This window comes from Pteropus alecto, unplaced genomic scaffold (genome assembly GCF_000325575.1).
Source record: "Pteropus alecto unplaced genomic scaffold, ASM32557v1 scaffold88, whole genome shotgun sequence".
NCBI lineage: Eukaryota > Metazoa > Chordata > Mammalia > Chiroptera > Pteropodidae > Pteropus > Pteropus alecto.
This window is the reverse complement of record NW_006494611.1, coordinates 14356437-14371934: the sequence shown is the minus strand read 5'-3', so window position 1 is coordinate 14371934 and position 15498 is coordinate 14356437. Positions and strand designations below refer to the sequence as shown.

Genomic DNA, 15498 nt, shown 5'->3' with positions numbered 1-15498 from the left:
ATATTATAAAGTGTTGAATATCTCATGTAATTTATTATGTTTATTGCTTTCGCATCATGGTAAAGGCAGACCATCAGAAGTCAGAGACCATCTATATATGTATTTATGTCTGTGTGTGTATATATAAATATGTGTGTGTTTTATATGTATATGTGTGTGTTTATACATATATGTATGTATATGCAGAAGATGTCTGGTATTGTAATGAGCACAAATGAACAGCCTTAGTTTAATATCTTCCTAATGTGGAATTAGTTTGTCCTGATTAATCCCTTGAAATTAAATAAATGGTTTTGAAATCTACCTTTCTTAATCAATATTCAGGAAATTTCTATATTCTCTTCTCCCTCGAAATTCAGAATGGTGAAAATGGACTATTTAGTCTTCTTGCCTGAATTTTCCATAGTCTGTTTTGCACATTGTTAACTACTAAGAACATTATTATCATGCCCTACATCCAAATTCATACTCTTAGAAGAACTTGGTTGTTCCTTTTTCTTTTGGATCTATTTTTTTATTACTATATTTTGTTTCTATAATTTTCCCTAATAACAGTATAATAAAAATATTTTAAGTCCACTCTGGAGACTTATGAGCATGGAAATGTGTTTCTGAGGTGCAGTTTTTAAAATATCACATCTTAGAATTGGGATACATCTTAAAATTGATGATATGAGTTTCAAGTGGTAGTGTTTTTTTCTTTGTTAGTGTTCCATAAAGTAATAGTGATTATGTCTTCAATTTGATGAAGTAATGGTAAATCATATGACATAGCTACATAAGAGTAGGAACTTTGTTTATAGCTAAACCATAAATCTATGCATCATCTTTACCAAACGCAATAGTGATGTATCTAGTTATCTATAGCAATTTTCTGATAATCTACAACGCATGTCAAATATATAGTCTCCCTTCTTTATTACCTTATCTAAAACAGCCAATAATGATAGATATAAGAAGAATGAACTGCTGAACAAATGCCAAAACAAAAAGGCATTGTGTTTATATCGTATGCTTTTTATAGGTAATAAATGTTATAACATGGAGTCCATGAAACTTGTCTATCTTTAACTTACTGTTATTCAACAGTGGATTGTTAGTTTGACCTATAATTTTTAAAAAGTGGTTTTATTTTTCAGGTCTTAACAGTTCAAGACCTTGTTGATTTTTCCCCTGTTTACCAATGTTTGCACATTTATTCTGTTTTGGTAAGTATCGTGTGTGTGTGTGTGTGTGTGTGTGTGTGTGTGTGTGTGTGTGTGATGTTTGCACATTTATTCTGTTTTGGTAAGTATCGTGTGTGTGTGTGTGTGTGTGTGTGTGTGTGTGTGTGTGTGTGTGTGTGTGTGTTTTCAATACTCTGCTGATTTCATTTTAGGGTGATGAGGAAACATTTGAAAATTATTACCGAAAACAAAGAAAGAAACAAGCAAGACTGGTACTGCAACCCCAGTCAAATATGGTAGGTATATGAAAATTTTGAATTATGTTGTCACTTATTATTCCCTTACCCTGCTTTAATTTCTTCAGAGCTTGCATCACTATTCATTCAACTATAAATATTTATTGAACACCTACTATTTCCAGTATGTGATTTAGGTGCTAAGGGTGTAACAGTGAACACAGCAGATAAGTCCCTTCTCTCATAAACTTACATTCTATTAGAGAAATATACATTAAACAAATAAAATAGTAAATAAATGAAAAGATAAACAAGTAAATACATGAAGGTATCGGAGGATGATAATTAGTTTCTGACATCATGGTGGACTCTGTACCTTGATTAATTGTCCCACTGAGAAAACCAACTAAGATTCTGGGTACAACATTTTAAAAAAATATTTGAAGTCTTTTTTAAATGGACTAAGGATCTGGTAAATAGAGGACAAAAACTAAATGAATATGGATGTATTCTATATGTTGGTTTTGAGGATAGTTACATGACTAGATGTGTTTGTGAAAACTCATAGAAACATGAAAAAGAGTGAATTTTATTGTACGTAATTTATATCTCAATATATCTGACTATAAAACAAACAAAACAGGAAAACTTAAGAGAAGGCAGAAATTGTGATAAGTTTAATGAAACACTAAATGTAGCTTTTATCCTAGGGGCATTTGCTGAAAGGGAAAGCATGAGTTTCAAGGACATGGGGGTACAGAGGGCCAAGCCCAGAGCCACCCAAAGTAGGTGATAAGAGATTGTTTCTCTTGTAAAGAAAGCTGAGACTCCAAAGTATTATAGCCCCATTATTACAATGACCTAGAGATAAAATCATCTACCAAAACCTCTTTATTCCTTCTGCTGAATACTCTTTAAGAAAATTGCTGATGTCAAATCTTGGTACTGAGTGACCAACAACAACAGAAAATCTCAGAATTTATAACAAACAGTTCCTGACATGTGTTTACAACCAAAATTTATTCTAGTTGGATAGTCAAAAAAATCTCAAATTGAAAATTTAGGTTAAAGTGGTTCCATGCTGATATTGCCTCCAAGTGCCTAGTAGAAGCAAATGCAGATCTTCTCTGAACCTTCATACCAGGGTTAAAGAACATCCGTAGTAAAAATTTCAAGGAAAATAAGCAATTTTTACAGTAAAAAATAATTACCAAACAAGTGAGAATCGTTAGGAATATTGACAACAGAAATAAATCCTAAGACTTTCAATATTTTTTCTGTTAGCCAAAGAATATAAAATAACACTATTTAAAATATTTAAAGATCTAAAAGGCAAACTTGCTGATATAGTTAGGGAGCAAGAAACTATAAAGAATGACCAAGAAACATGAAGAAAATCAAGTAGAAGACCTAGAAATTAAATATATATTAACCAAAATTAAAAATTTTATGATAGGTTTAACAGTTGACGAATTCTCTTAGTTGATCTGAAGCAATTATGTAGAAGGTATCATAGAGAGACAAAGCGATAAAAATACGGTAGAATGAGGGGATAACAGAGAGAAGGTTCAACATATTTCTAGTTGGAGTTTCAGAAAGAGAAGACAGAACAAATGAAACAGAGGAGTATTTGAGAGCATAATAGCTGAGAATTGTCCAGGACAGATGAGATATAGGAATCTACAGAGTCAAGCCCAAGGAATTCCAAGTAGATTAAATAAAAAGGAATGCTCTCGTAAAGACATTACACCGAAACTTTGGAACATGAAAGGCAGAAAATAGAAGACCTGAAAAACATTACCAACCAACTTGATCAATCGACATTTATTGAATGCTCCACCCAAAACAGAAGAACACACATGCTTTTCAAGTACATGTGGAAGGTTCACTGAAATTGACCATATTCTGGGCTATCCAATACATCTCAACAAATATAAGAGACTTGAAATCATGCAAAGTATGTCTTCTGACTACAAGAGAATTAAATTAGCCATATACAAAAAACGAAAATTGACTCTTACCTCATTCACCAATTCAAAAAATGGATCATGGACCAAAATGTAAGAGCTAAAACTTTAGAAAAAACAAAGGTTAACGTCTTTGTGACCTTGGGTTAGGGTCATTATTTTCTTAGGTGAGATACAAAAAGTATGAACTGTAAAAGAAAGAATCGATAAGTTGAACATCTAAATGAGAAACTTCAAAAAGCATTGTCAAGAAAATTAAAAGACCAGATACAGGGAGAATATATTTGCAAAAATATATCTGATAATGGGGTTATACCCAGAATATATGAAGGACTTGAATAACTAAATAATTAAATGTAAACTAATGAATGAAAGATCCAAATGGATATTTTACTAAAGATTTACAAATATGCATATACAAAGATATGACACACATGTACATAAAAAATGTTCAAAATCATTTTCATTAGGGAAATGCAAGTTAAAACCACAATGATATCACTACATTCCTACTAGAATGGCTAAAATTTAAAAGAATGATAATAGCAGGTGCTGATGAGGATGTGGAACAACTGGAACTCTCGTTTACTTCATAAGTGCCCCAAACTGGAAATATCCCAAATGTCTATGAACTAGTGAATAGATAAATAAATTGTCATACATCCATGTAATGGAATATTACTCAACAGTAGAAAAGGAACTGATAAATGCAGTAATATGGATAAATTTTAAAGGTATTATTCTAAGTAAAAAAAATTAGATATCACAGTGTTATATATAGTATGATTTATGTTATATTACATTTTTGAAAAGGCAGAACTATGGGACAGAATGGGATCAGTGGCCAAGGGCTGGGATTGGACAGGTGATTAACTACAAAGGGGCATAAGAGATCTTTTTTATGAGAAGGAAAGGTTCTATATCTTAATTTTGGTGGTGGTTACATAAATGTCTACATCTGTCAAAACTCATTGGACTCTATATGTAATAAGGGTTAATTTTACTGTATGTAAATTATACATCAATAAACTTGACTTTAAAAACAAAGATAAAGAGAAGACCTTAAAAAGTACCCAAAGAGAAGTTATTTACAGATAAATGAGACAATGGAATATTTTCAGTGCTGAAGGAAAATAACTGTCAACCTAGGATTCTATATCCAGTAAAACAAGGGTAAAGATAGACATTTTCAGGCCAAATGAGAGTTTTCTACTAAGACACCCTTACTAAGGAAATTCTGAAGAATCTACTTCAGAGAAAAAGTCATGCCAAGTGGAAGATACGAGATGCTAGAAGGAATGAATGTCAAAGAAAGTGTAAATAAGTGAGTAAATTTATATTGATTGTAGAAAATAATAAAATATCTTGAACTTTAAAACTAGATAGGATTAAAATACACACAATAGCATAAACATTAGAATGAGATGGAAATTAATGAAGTGAAACTACAGTTTCTGAATCGTCCAGAAGAAGAATAAAAATATTGATTAAATTTAGAGTTTGATCACTTAAGTATGTATAATATGATTTCTGGTGTAACCACTAAAAGAGTAGAACAAGAGTATATACTTTCATATGATACAGAAAAGCTAGACTAATAAAAAGTAAAATATTCATGTCTCAGAGTTGATAAGAAATGGTAAGTTAAAGCTGTAAGCACTTGGTAACATTGACTCAAAATGTTTAAAGCAAAAGTGCCACAACTAAAAGGATAAATAGCATAGTAGATTTTTAAACATGTTAATATCTTATAAACCAAATAGAATATCAGTAAGAATACAGAACATAATAGGCTCGAGCTAATAAACTATATAGAATTCTATTTCAACAACTGTAGAAACATTCTCTCAAGCACAATGGAACATTATAAAATGTAACTAACAAGCAAGTATCAAGCTATATGAAACATCTGATGCCTGTATAGACTACATTCTTTTATCATAGTATTCGTAAACTGAAATGTAATAATAATCTTTCCCCCAACTCGACGAAAACTCTAGATGTTTGAAAACTTTGATCACATTTTTTGAAATATGCAAAATATAACATTTGAACTTAATTGAAATAATGAAATACTTCATGTAATAAATTTTTATGAATGAAATTCAAATGATCAAATATTTTTCTGTATGACTTTTGTTAAAATTATAAGCAATAGGGCAATTGTAGACCATTTGCAAAGAGTTTGACTTTTATTGTGAATCAGATGAAAAGTCATTGGAAAGTTTTTAGCAGACAATATATGACCCGATTAGTATTTGAAAAGTATCATTCTGGCAGCTATCTGGAAAATAGACTGTAGGGAGCAAGCCCAAAAGCTGGGGAGACTAGGGAGGAAATTGATGTAATATCCCAAGTGAAAGATGATGGCTTGAATTAACTGCTGGGAGAGGGGTTCCGAAGTCATATTTACTTTTTAACTTGTTTATTGTCTGTCTCCTTTTGAATATAAATTTAATGAGGGTAAGGACTTTTTGTTATTAATCAGTATATCCTTGGTGCCTTAAAAATGGATGCAGTATATAGTAGGCTCTCAATAAATATTTGTTAATAAATGTTGTAGTGACTTGGAACTTACTTTTATGTTATTGGTATGTATTGGTTTCAATTGATTTTTATTTTTCATTTAAAGCATGAAACAGTTGATGGCTATAGAAGATATTTCACTCAAATTGTAGGGTATGTATCTAGTATGGAAATAACTACTATTTTTATATTATGTTAAATGTCAGAACTAATTATTTCCCATTTGGGTTTTAATTTTTTTTAACACACGTTATGTTGGTAATTACTGTTTTTAGGTTCTTTGTGGTGGAAGATCACATTTTACATGTGACCCAAGGATTAGTAACCAGGGCATACACCGATGAACTTTGGAACATGGCCCTCTCAAAGATAATTGCTGTCCTTAGAGCTCACTCAGTAAGTGAGACAATTTATGTTACTAAATTTTTAATTCATTTACTTTAAGAACTTTGATTTGCATGATATCAGAAGGAAACTACTTCATTCTGCATAGTTTTGTTATTGCTTGGATTTGGAAATAATAATGTCAAGTTTTGTTTGGTGATATTGGGCTGTGATTTTGCAACTGACTTGGGCTTCCCAAGACAAGTTTAGTCCAGCATTATAGAAAATGAAGAATTAAGCTGGTCTCATTAGTCTCAACTGACACTTCATTAGATCACTGAAAAACACCATTAAGAAAGGGTTTTTAATTATCATTCCAAATTCTTTGCTTTCAAAATAAACTCCACCATTAAAACTCAATAGAATGTATTCTTCGTTGTTCATAATTTGTTTGCAGTAATAGTTACTAATTTATTTTAAATATGCAGTTGTCAAAATTAGAACACATTTGAATAATTAACTTTCATATGAGATATTTTTATGAATAGAAGTAAAATGATGAAATGTTTTTGTAATATGCCTTTTGTGGAAATAATAAATATGTTAGTGTTATAAAGACTACTAAAATTAACGATTGCTCAGTGTAGACTTTTTCTTAGGACAGTTTTAGTAGTTTATCTTCAGTAAAATCTCTCCATACTTAAAATTTTGTAATCTTTGATTTATAATTTTATTATGGAGAATAGAGATTGAAAATGTTTTGAAGGATTATTAGTTTATATGATATTTATGTTATAAATGCACTATGTTTTTGTTCATCAGGAATGTAGATTATTAATACATTATCCAGTTAACTACAACTTTTTATAACATATTAATAAAGAGCAATGTTTTATCATGGTTTATGTGCAGACCAGCTCTAAATATGTAAGATTTAAGACTTAAATTGTCATTCTTATATTGGAAGAAATAATATATTTGTGTCTCTTTTATAAGAGAGTAGGTAAATGATTGAAAACAAAATATGTTGTCTATATATAATCCATCCTTTTCATTTTAAAATAACTATTAGAAACGTAAGCATCATTGCTTTAATTAATTAATTTATTTTTAATCTTTAATCAATCAATTAATTAATTAATTAATTTGTTGTAAAGCACCTACAGCACCTGATTTTCCTAGGTGGTCTCCCATCCAAGTACTAACCAGGCTCGATCCTGCTTAGCTTCCGAGATTAGATGAGATCAGGCACGTTCAGGGTGGCATGGCCATAGACAAAGCATCATTGCTTTAACCAAAGCTTAGTGTGCATAAATTGTAGCAAAAAAATTTTTCATATAATACAGATACTTTAGATATGACATTTTATGATTTTCCCTAAGAATTTTTACTGAATAGAGGAAGCCAACTAACTAATGGGTCTAACTGGTGGATCTAACTAATAACCAAGATTTAAAATTTATCGTGAGTCTGGCAGATTAAAGGAAAAAATTTCAGGTTTTATTTCTTAGTTTTTAACCAAATGACTCTGGTTTTTGTTTGTGTTTCCACCTCTACACCTACCCTCCCTCACCCCTCCTCTCAGTCTTATTGCACTGATCCTGATCTTGTTCTGGAGCTGAAGAATCTCATTGTAATATTTGCAGATACTTTGCAGGTGGGTGATACTCTAACAATTAATGGCTATTTTAAGCACTTAAAGATATACAAAATAATAGACCATGTTCATTTATTTTATTGTGAATTATTGGTAATAAATAAGTAGTAACCAAATGTTTACTTATGTATTGGTATCCCCTATTACCTAAGACTTTGTATACCACTTCCTTCCTTATCATGAAGCTTGGACAGAGCTCAGGGAATATTACCTTTTTTTAAATATTGGTCATTCCATTGGAATAAAGTATTTTTGTAGTTAAAAAAAAATGTACATGGTGTAATGGAAAGAACCCTGAACTAGAAATTAGAAGATACAATTTCTGCCTTAGGACAATGATCGTGGGCCCTGGGAGTCACTTAGACACCAAATTTTGTTCTACTTCTTTTGACTAATTATGTCTACAGCTTTTCCAAACTTTAGATCCTCATTTGTGAAAACACGGTTATCACTAGTTTTCAGAATTGTTTTGAGTTTTAAATGTGATGATAATTATGAAAACACGTAGTTTGAAAGCTGTATCCACTCATTTCCTTTCTAATTTCAGGTGTGCTATGACTATGAGCAAATCACTTTACTTTGAGTTTTTTTAAAAAATAAAATTAAAACTGAATTATCTAAAAACTCAATGCCTTTGTGATTTCAGTATCAAAGTTTTAAGCTTGTCCCTTCTCCTTGATCACAGATAATAAAGGATTTGATTGCTTTTTGTTTTCATGTTTAAATTTATGGAATTTTTATGGTTGTAATGTTTCATGAAATATAAACTAGCATTTTATAAAGTATGATAATAGATGTTACTTCAATAAGAGTTCTGTGGTAAAAAACATTTGGGAAATGGTAAGTGAAATAAAGCAGATTTCTCCACTGAAAGCCTTCCTCAGAGCAAATTTATACCATAAGTCTCCAAAAGGAAGATGATTATGCAGCATTTTCCCAATATATTTGACCCTTGAATTTTTTTTCCTTTATAACATCTGTTAGATTTATAGTTTCATAAAATATGCTAACTTATTCTAAAGTATTCATAAAATATGCTAATTTAAACTATTTACTTCATCACAAGAATCTTTTTGTCCTAAAGTAATAATTGTCCACTCCATTATTAACCTAAGGCGATTCCACAAGCTCCTTTAGTAAATTATTTTATTGCTTTTTATCTTTATTATTTGTGTGGCTTATACTATAAGACCAGAAAAATAAGGATTTTCTTGTTTTTATAAAATGTTTGACTAATTTACATGTAATACTGATCTTTCTGCAAAAAAAGAAAAAGAAAGAAAAAACTTGTGGTAAGTTTTATTGGAGACTGCCTTAACTTTTTAGGCCTATCTCAAAGTAACTTCAGGGAGTTTTGCTATCCTTAATGACTTAAAGCTTTACTACTCTGAATCTAGAGTATTTGATAGGGTTCCAAGGAACTTTCCAGAGACTGGAAGAGTAATTGATTAATAGTTAGGTAATAGAGGCATTAAAAAAGTAATAGGGAAGGGTGCATAAACTTTTGTAAATATACCTTTCTAATCTTACAGCTTTTAAATAAGATTGAGAAAGACAAACCAGTCCTCTCTACTTAATCAGAAATCCTGCAGTGTTTTCATTTTATTAAATATTGACAGGCTGAGTATTAGGTGGATCTGAATTAATAAATGCTGGCTTTTCAAGTTATACCTATTAATTGAAGAATTTGAGAGGGTCTTTTCATAAAAACTTATTAAAGAATATTGTATAATATTTAGTTTAAAACTGGCACTTTGCCATCCGAAGGAAACTTTTCTTTTTAAAATGTCATTATTTTATTATTTAAAACAAAGCTGATTAAACAATAAAGTAAAAAAGTAACACCACCATATTTATAGTTCTGCTTTTTGCCTATTGAACAAATCAAAAGTAAACATTTTTTGATTCATTCACTCACATTTTTGAGCACCCACTATATCCTGGCAGCTAGATGATGTATACAGTAATAGAGACTTAAAAATCAATAAGACAGTAAGGACATAAAAGTCCCTGAATTCAAGAAATTCACAGTTTAGTTGTAAATATGAGATTTATAATATGTCATACTATTAGAGCAGTATATTAAAGAGCTTTGAGCTTACAGAGGATAGAATGACTAACTTTGATTTCAGGAGTTGTAAAAAACTGTTCGGAATGGTGAAATGTAAGCTGGATTTTGATGGATGAGTTCAGCAAGTAGATATGGAGGAAGGAGCATTAATGGCAGAGAAAATAGCATGTGTAAACTATAGATAGAGGTATGTTATAAGCATGAGACTGGTTGAGCAACTTGATGGCATTAGAAACTAGCATATGGGTGTGAGCGAAGAAGGGCAAATAGTGGTATTGAAACTGATAAGGTAATTTGACCCAGATTGTAGCAAGTCTACTAAAGCTTTCTATAGTTTTTAACCAGGAGAATGTCATGATCAGATTTGCACTTTTAAATGATAATTTTGAGAGTCTGGGCAATAGATCGAGTTGAAAGAGACAGACAGTTGAAATTTCAGTTTAGGAGGCTCTTACAGCGGTCTAGGCAAGAAAAGAACTGAAATAAAACTGGGAATATTTCTGGAAGAAAGAAAGTTAGTAATTGATGGAGAGAATGATATATTTGAAAGATTTGTGAAGGAAGTGAAATCAAAAGAATTTGGTGACTGATTAGAGGTTTCAGAGAGGGGCCATTTAGAAGATATTCAAGGTTTTTTTCCTGATAAACTGGATCGACCATAGAACTATTAACAGAGACAGGAAATTGGAAAAACACTTGTTTTATTTGGAAAGGGAGGAAATAAGTTAACTTTAATGTGCCAGCTGACTGGCAAACTGACTAGAGATGTCTAACAGGTGTTAGAATTAAATAGTGTTGGAATTTACCTAGAGACACAGATTCAGAATAATCATATAAAGTAGTGTTTGAAGTCAACAGACTTAAGACTGCCCTAAAGAGTTAGAAGAAAAGATTAAAGGATGGAGATAGGAGAAGAAAAAGGAAACCATAAAGATCTTCATAGATAAAAAGGAGAACAAGGAGAGTGGTATTATATAGAATTCAAAGCAGAAGAGTTTCAAGAAAGAGATAAGGTAGAGTGAGAGATCATTGAATTTCATATTTAAGAGGTAATCTGTGACATTGTTGAGAGCACTATCAATAAAGGAACTAGAAGTGAAATTTAAGATTGTAGGAGGGTTTGGCTATGAGAGGAATAACAAAGGGAGATAGCTGATAGGGCACAGAAAATTGAGGAAGGGCTCTTTTTTTCTTTTGTTGTTCTTGGTGTAAAGAGGGGAGGCAATTTAGCATATTTATTTAGCCAAGAGAAAGAAACTATTGGAAGTTAAAGACACAGTAAAGTGAATAGATAACCTGTCCAGTGGTTCCAACTGGAGATAGGATCAAGAACAAAGATGCAGAAGTTGGAGAGTGAAAATGTTTTGTACTGACATGGGTAAGATTTCAATGAATTTGGAGTTGGAGAGTACATGTTTGATGAATAGATGTAAATTTTCCGTATACAGCAAAGTCAATCTTAAACTGAAGGTGCAAAAGGAAGTCAGCATGTTTCAGACATAATATATTCCCTTTTCTTCTAGTATCCTATTTAAGGACGACTTTGCAAGACACAATTATGTAGATCATTAATCTTGAACTTTTTCTCTAGTTCTGACTTCTAAATATATTTTAAGACTAGAAAGTAAAAAGGGAGAGAAGAAATGGAAAAATTATTCCAGCTGCATAGAACTCTTTCTACCTAAGGCAACCTAGTAGAAAGTCAAAAAGATATCTTTTTTTTATACTGTTGGAATGACATACAGTGTGCTATAGTGGTCAAACAATTCTCTAGTATTTGCATATTTTTAAATGAATATATTTATTTGACTTATTTATCCTCTTTTTTATGTGTGTGTTTTAGGGTTATGGTTTTCCAGTGAACCGACTTTTTGACCTTTTATTTGAAATAAGAGATCAATACAATGAAACACTGCTTAAGAAATGGGCCGGAGTTTTCAGGTTAGTGTAAAGTTGTGGTTCCTTAATGTGGTGAAAAAGTTTGTCATGCTAAAGTAGTTGTTCTAGACAACAAAGCTAAAACTACAAGTGGAAGCAAGAGAGTGCATGTGAATTTCGAAGGACAGAACTTACTTGATATTGAATTTTAGAATTCTGGATGATTATATAGTATTTCCTATTTAGACCTTTAACTGACAAATTAAAACTGCTTTTGTAATAGTTGGGTTTTTAAAATATTGTCATACAGCCTTCTAATGATAGGTTTCCTAATATTATTCAATTCTCTCTTAACAGGGACATTTTTGAAGAAGATAATTATAGCCCCATCCCTGTTGTTAATGAAGAAGAATATAAAATAGTCATCAGTAAATTTCCCTTTCAAGATCCAGACCTTGAAAAGGTACAAGTTAGTTTTTAATTCAAGAATTTTCTTAAAAATAAACGTATGAAATTTATTGCTACATAATATTAATCTGATACTGTGAGAATGGCTTCTTTTGAGGCATTTTTTTGTTGTTGTGTTATTTAAGAAAATAATTATGTTTTGTTAACTTTTAAAGGTTATGTTACTACTACTACTACTACTACTACTATTTTGGTGAAGTTAAGAAGAAACTTTCCTAGGGATATTAGGAACAGTTGTCCCAAATGTTAGGTAAATTCTCAGAGCAGAGTTACTAACATTGAGTGGGTTCCAAATTAGATGTACTAAATGTTGAGTAGATTATAGGAATAAGAGTATATTCTAAAGAAAGAGAGGGGAATTTCTTTGAAATATCCATCACTGTGGAAGATCTTATTTTGTGGCTTTTTTTTTCCTCCACAAAAAGTTTATCTTGGTTAAGTAAGAGGTTTATGAAAACAATAACCACTTGTAGATTTTTTCCTCAAGTAGGAATATGTGTTTTTGGAGTCAGGCTATCTGAACAAAAGACAGGATAGAAAAAGGAAATAGACCAGCGCGGAGAGTATTCTGGGACTACACATCATTGTACATGTGTGTGCATGCACACACACAAACACACACCTTGAACCTATCCAGTAACTTTGGGTAGCATAAGATCTCATGGGAAAAGGGTATTATATTTCCTGTTATTGTGTGAATTATGAGTGTATATTTTATTCTTATATATATAAACTAAGCATATTATGTGTAATAGTCACTAAATATAGGACCAGATAATTAAATACATAGCTTTTAGATTATAGCTAACACTGCCATTGCATATACCTAATAGTTGTACTCTAATACACACAGAAGACCAGAGTAATTAGTCTAATTCTATGTTTTTGATACCCTAATCAAAGTTGTCCCTGTCAGGAAATGTTACCAGAATATTCTGCATTGCATGGCTTGATTTTGTTTTGTTTTAGTTACTGGTAATAAACTTTGTTTAGGGTATAGCATCTCCATAAAGAACATTGGATTGATCTGGGTTCACATGCTGACTCTGCCTTTGGCTTATTATGGGCAAGTGACTTACCCTATTTGGGCATTTGTGGCTCATCTGTCAAGTGAGGAAGTTGATCTAAATAATCACTAATGTTCCTTCTAATTACACTAAAGTATTCCAAATAGGTTTATAGTTAAAAAAGGAAGTTTAACTTAGTTTGTAGGGTGATTCCAAAATATGCAGTAAGATTAAACTCATTAGAAATTGTATTCATTGGAACATATCTTACTTATCATTAAAAAATAACCACTGTTAAGGTAAAAGCCACATGGAAATTTAAATTCGACAACTTAAAAAGAAATCGCATAAGTTATTTAGTAACAGTCTTTTGGGTTGTGTGTTTTTAATTTTTCTCTAGGTATAATTTTCAGTTAAAACTATTAGGAAAGATGTAAAACTGTTGCTCAAATAACTTGAGTTGTTATTTTTAGTGTAAATTACGAGTGAAAAATAAGTAAGATGGAACATAGATGCAAAAATCAGTCTTTTTGTAGATAGCTGTGATAATTTGATTAGAACCCTTTGGCTAAAATAAGAACATATTTATTCTGTCCTTAATGTCATTAAAATAAATTCTTAATACTGAAATGGTTAGTATTGGGTTCATTATTCTGCAAAGCATAAATTGGATGTGTTAGCATTTACATTGTTATCAAGTAATTTTAAAGAATAGCAATTCTTCGGTTGATTTTAATAGTACTACTGAGTCTCTAAATTTGGAAAGATTGAACCTACCAGTTTTGGAGAGACAGTGCTCTCTATGAATGTTTTCACTGCTAGCTGGTTATAAATTTCCTTATGCTAGAGGTACCTAAGAATACATTTGTTCATTCAAATATTTGTCCTTACCTACTGTATAGTAGCCACTGTGCTACATGCTAGTTTTTCAGTCTCTTCTGTCAAGGCAGTTATAGTCAATTGGGAAAAAGATAAAAAAACAACAACAGGAAATTACAATAACAGAAGTTGACACTGCTCAAGATAGAGGAAGTAGCATGCAGAAAGGCTGTAATTCTGTAATATAAAGTACAGAGTTGTTAAAGTACAAGAGATGAAGATCAAGAAATGAAGATGAAGTAGAAAAAGGCTAAACTATACTAGCTCTTATAAACAGTGTTAAAGAGTTTTAGCCTCTATCCTGAGGGGGCTATGAGAAATCACCACAGGATTTTAAGTAGTAAAAACATAGTCAGATTTGTGCTTTAGAAAGATCTCTCTGGCTGGTGGTAGAAAGACTAGGTAGGGGATTGTTGCAGTTACCTTGATGAGAGAGATTGGTGACCTGAGTGAGAATTATGGCCATGGAATTTAAGAAATACTTAGAATGTGGGAACAGGAGTTGGTGATTATTTGTATATGAGAGATGATGAAGATAGAGAGGTCAAGTGATATAGCCAAGTTTCTGCCTTGGACAGTGGTAGCATTCACTAAGCTAGGAAGCACAAGAAGAACAGATTTAGAAAGAAAGGATGATAATTTCACTTTTGGATCTATTGAGCATGTCTCAGATACCATCAAATACTGGTATGCAGTTACAGGTGTTGCAGCTTAAGTGTTATAGCCAAATGGAGGTGTCCAAGTAGTAGATAGATGTATGGATGTGGACTCCAGGAGAAAGATTTGGCCTGGATTTGTAGATTTGGGAGATATTGGCACTTGCTTGGTAATTGAAATCATGAGAATAGATGAGATCACCCAAAGACAGTATGTGTGTAAAGAAGAGAAGATGATCTAGGATAGAACCCTAAGGCATAGCAACCCTGAAGGGATGGCTAGAAGAGATATAGAGAAGAGATATAGAAAGGGATGGCTAGAAGAGATATAGAAAAATAAGAGGAAAACTAGTGTGGGACATGGATACCAAAGAAGGAGAGATCATTTAAGAAGCAGGAGGGGGCCAACTGTGTGAGTTATTTTGCATAAATCAGGTAACATGAGAGTTGGAAAAGTCCATTGGATTTAACATTTACAAGGTCATTGGTGACCTTGGAGAAGGTGCTTTCACTGATACAGCTAGGTTGCAATGAATGTGAAGGTAGAAGTGTAGATTAGACTTGACTTCATGAAGTATAAATAAGGGGCTTTTGGTGTAAATCTTGGAGAGAGTTTGTCTTTTAGAAACTGAGAGTTTCCTAATGGATGTTGGCTGATTAAGC

General features: G+C 31.7%; 1 protein-coding gene and 1 pseudogene across 2 annotated transcripts in view; one reads left to right on the top strand and one right to left on the bottom strand.

Moving 5' to 3' along the window:
• Nucleotides 1–15498, top strand: part of EXOC6 (exocyst complex component 6) — a 167726-nt gene that overhangs the window by 60321 nt on the left and 91907 nt on the right. For both annotated transcript variants that reach the window (XM_025042301.1, XM_025042300.1), the window contains exons 8-14: nt 1140–1208; nt 1379–1462; nt 6002–6048; nt 6171–6291; nt 7805–7876; nt 11791–11888; nt 12183–12288. In XM_025042301.1, coding sequence (XP_024898069.1) covers nt 1140–1208; nt 1379–1462; nt 6002–6048; nt 6171–6291; nt 7805–7876; nt 11791–11888; nt 12183–12288 — 597 coding nt within the window. The remainder of the gene's footprint in view (nt 1–1139; nt 1209–1378; nt 1463–6001; nt 6049–6170; nt 6292–7804; nt 7877–11790; nt 11889–12182; nt 12289–15498) is intronic.
• LOC112474145 lies at nt 7377–7495 on the bottom strand (annotated as a pseudogene).